Genomic DNA, 3,152 nt, shown 5'->3' on the forward strand with positions numbered 1-3,152 from the left:
AATTAATCATATTATTAAAGTTTTTTGATAAATTAGTTTCTGTATTCTTTAATTCGACCTTTTTAATATTTCCCTTCTTTTTATTTTCCTTTTCTTTCTTTTTACTTGATTCTGGCATTTAAATTCTCGGTGTAGGGGAGCTCACCATGACAGGATAACTTTTACTTTATATATGTTAGTTAGTGTTTGCTCTAAGGAAGGCTTAAAAATGAGTCGAAACATGTAAGCGCGCACTGAGAGAAAGGATTTTGTTAATTTAGCAAGCCACCAGTACCTTTAACCGGTGATCGGTAAATATGTAACAACAAATTATGTTGTTGTGATTGCTGCTAGTCTGCTATACCAACCAATTATTAGTAATAGAAACAAACTATATAGAATCTAACCTATCTTTTGGATAGACTTTAGCTCATTTACATAGAATTCGTAGATGATCGTGGAGTCTTAAGTTGTAAGAAACCGATCAAGCACAGTCAAATATAGGGAGAATACTTGACTAGGATTAATCAATTTCTTACGATTTGAGACCCTGCAACCGTCTACGACTTTTATATATATGTATATGAGCCTCTTATTTGCTAGCGATACTATTGATTATTTGTTACATTGACGAATTAATTTACAATCATAACAAATCGATTGTTTTTTTAACAAATATCACATTTGCTTTCCATTGATTTGTTCTTATAACAAAATCTTTTCTTTCAGTGCGTTTGTTAAATAAAGAAGTTTCAAGCTTCATAAGTGTATTATTTGCGCGACGTCTTCTGCGCCTGACTCCTAAAGCCCGTAGTTCTTTCCAATTCTTTGATTTATAAGGAGTCTTGGTTAGTTTGATTTGTTATACGAATGTATTTTAATTATTATAAAAAACTTTTTTTAAAAATAATATGAAATTTGAAACGCTATACAATATTATTAATTTTGATAAAACATAACCATGTTGAAATTGATTAAAAACGATACAAAAGCTATATGACAAAAACGATATAGGAATATAGAAAATCTGTCAGATATTTCAAATAAATAATCTGAATTTTACGAACCACAAAAACACGATAGAATACTATTAATTTTGTTAAAATGTAATTATCAGCTATAAATCGATTAGAAACGATACAGAAGCTATATGACAAAAACGATACAGGAATATAGAAAATTCTATATTCCTGTATCATTATTTGTCATGTTATATTTCATCCTTAATCTAAAAGAGGACCGACGGATGCACAATCTCGGATTGGGTAATAGCGTCGCATAATGACGTTGACCCATATCTGGGACCTAATCAAGTGCTTCCGACTTGTGGCACCCGCCTCAGAGCGATAACCATAAGAACGGTGTCAGTTCCGTCCTTCCTTGGCCCCCTCCTAATTCCTTCTTTCCACTAAAATAAAAGAATGTTGGGGCCTGGACGTAACAGTATCTTTAGGACATTTATTTATATTATATATCAGGAATAGGTTTTTATTTATGTAGTTGCATTGAAAAGGACCAAAATCGTTAGTCGACCGTATGCACTTTAGTTAAACAAAAAAATTTTTTTGCGCATCGTTAACCACGTTGGCTCTCTATTCGTAATATTTGTCTCCTTTTTTATTAGATTTATTTTCAGAGCCGTATTTATATCATTATTTATAAATATAGATTTATTTCTTACTGTTGCACTGGATTACTCTAAAATTTTCACCCTCGCTTTTATCAAATATCAAACATATTTGTTTTATTTTAGATAGGTTTATAAATATGGGCCCTTCAGCTGTAAAAAGGAGACATATGTATAGCTTTCCACTACGGGCTCAATGTGGCTGCTTTAATTAGGTAGAGATATCACCAATCAGAAATCGCGACGCGATTCCGTTTTTCTCATATATAGGACTTTGTAAGAATGTAATGATACAATGTCACACCGTATCATGTGTGTCTCTTGTTGGAAAGCGCCATAGGACAGCAGATGACGTGCCAGCGTCGCTAATTTTAATTCGTCGTGTCAACGTTATATATAGCGTATGTCACGTCGCAGACGCTTTCTCGCAGTTTTGATCGTAGAAATTATTTGCAATTGTTAAAAAATTTTTGTTAATACCAAAAAGTAAAAACTATTAAGGGGGCAAAAAATTATCTCCCCCCCCCCCCTATAGTCGGCGCCCATGTTTAATAACATTTAATAAACATTATTTATTTGTATAAATAGAACCTTGTTATATTACCTTTTATGACCGGGGCAAGATTGGTTCGCAGAGTCAATATCGAATGAGACAACTGAGTACTTGTCGCTAATGCGTTATTTAGTGTATAATTTTCTGGAATTATTACTTTAGGTGTGATATTCACTGAATAAGAATGAATTATCTGAAATCATAATACAAATCGCATATACATATTTATTATATCGATTTACTTGTAGTTTAAGAAATTCTATAAATTGTATGTTCCAATACCTGTTCGTCAAGAATAGTTACTGTTCGTTGAAGTACGCCACTTTCAGCTTTTAACCCAGCTCTCTCCGCTTTGCAACGTTTATATAATGTACTCTTAGTCTTTAAACGATTGATATATTTTTTTAATTCTTCTGCTCTAGGTATTGACGTCTCCAATAAAGTCTTTGAATAATCCTGTTTCTCTTTTAATCGTGATTGTAATTCCTCTAAGTAACTTTCTGTTTTTCCTAAACGTTCAAGAGCATTCCGTTTCATATTTCCGACAGCAGCAGCTTGTTGTCTGAACGGTCCCACTTTGTCGATATCATTTTCAGTTATCTAAAAATAACATTAATAAAGTATCTTTTAAAACTGTAATGTGAATACGCAACAATTAAGAAATGAAAACTTTAAACAGTCAAATTAAATTTTTTAGTACTTAAATAATTTGGTATAAATTTTACACATATCAAATACTACTCGCCGAATTTAATTTTCAATCTTGAATCATTATTTTAACAGAGCTATAATAGTAATATCACAAATTATCGACAAGCAATTAGTAATATTGATTTAATAATATTAGTTTGAGCAATTAATAATATTAATCTTACTTGTTGTGCATTCACATATACGGTCTTAATAAATTACACAGGCCTGCATGGTTTTGTTGATTGGGATTTAACTATGTTTTCTTACGTAATTTTTCGCGCTGAATCCGAATCCGGCTGC

The 3,152-nt window shown here is 31.8% G+C and overlaps 1 protein-coding gene across 1 annotated transcript in view; it reads right to left on the bottom strand.

The window, feature by feature from the left end:
* Positions 1–2,178: 2,178 nt before the first annotated feature.
* LOC108758537 (intraflagellar transport protein 81 homolog) overlaps positions 2,179–3,152 on the bottom strand; it is an 88,070-nt gene continuing 87,096 nt past the window's right edge. Inside the window, exons 6-7 of the mRNA XM_018503541.1 lie at positions 2,442–2,759; positions 2,179–2,352 (exon numbers count right to left, since the gene is read on the bottom strand). Coding sequence (XP_018359043.1) covers positions 2,179–2,352; positions 2,442–2,759 — 492 coding nt within the window. The remainder of the gene's footprint in view (positions 2,353–2,441; positions 2,760–3,152) is intronic.

This window comes from Trachymyrmex cornetzi, unplaced genomic scaffold (genome assembly GCF_001594075.2).
Source record: "Trachymyrmex cornetzi isolate Tcor2-1 unplaced genomic scaffold, Tcor1.1 scaffold159, whole genome shotgun sequence".
In the NCBI taxonomy this organism is placed as follows: domain Eukaryota; kingdom Metazoa; phylum Arthropoda; class Insecta; order Hymenoptera; family Formicidae; genus Trachymyrmex; species Trachymyrmex cornetzi.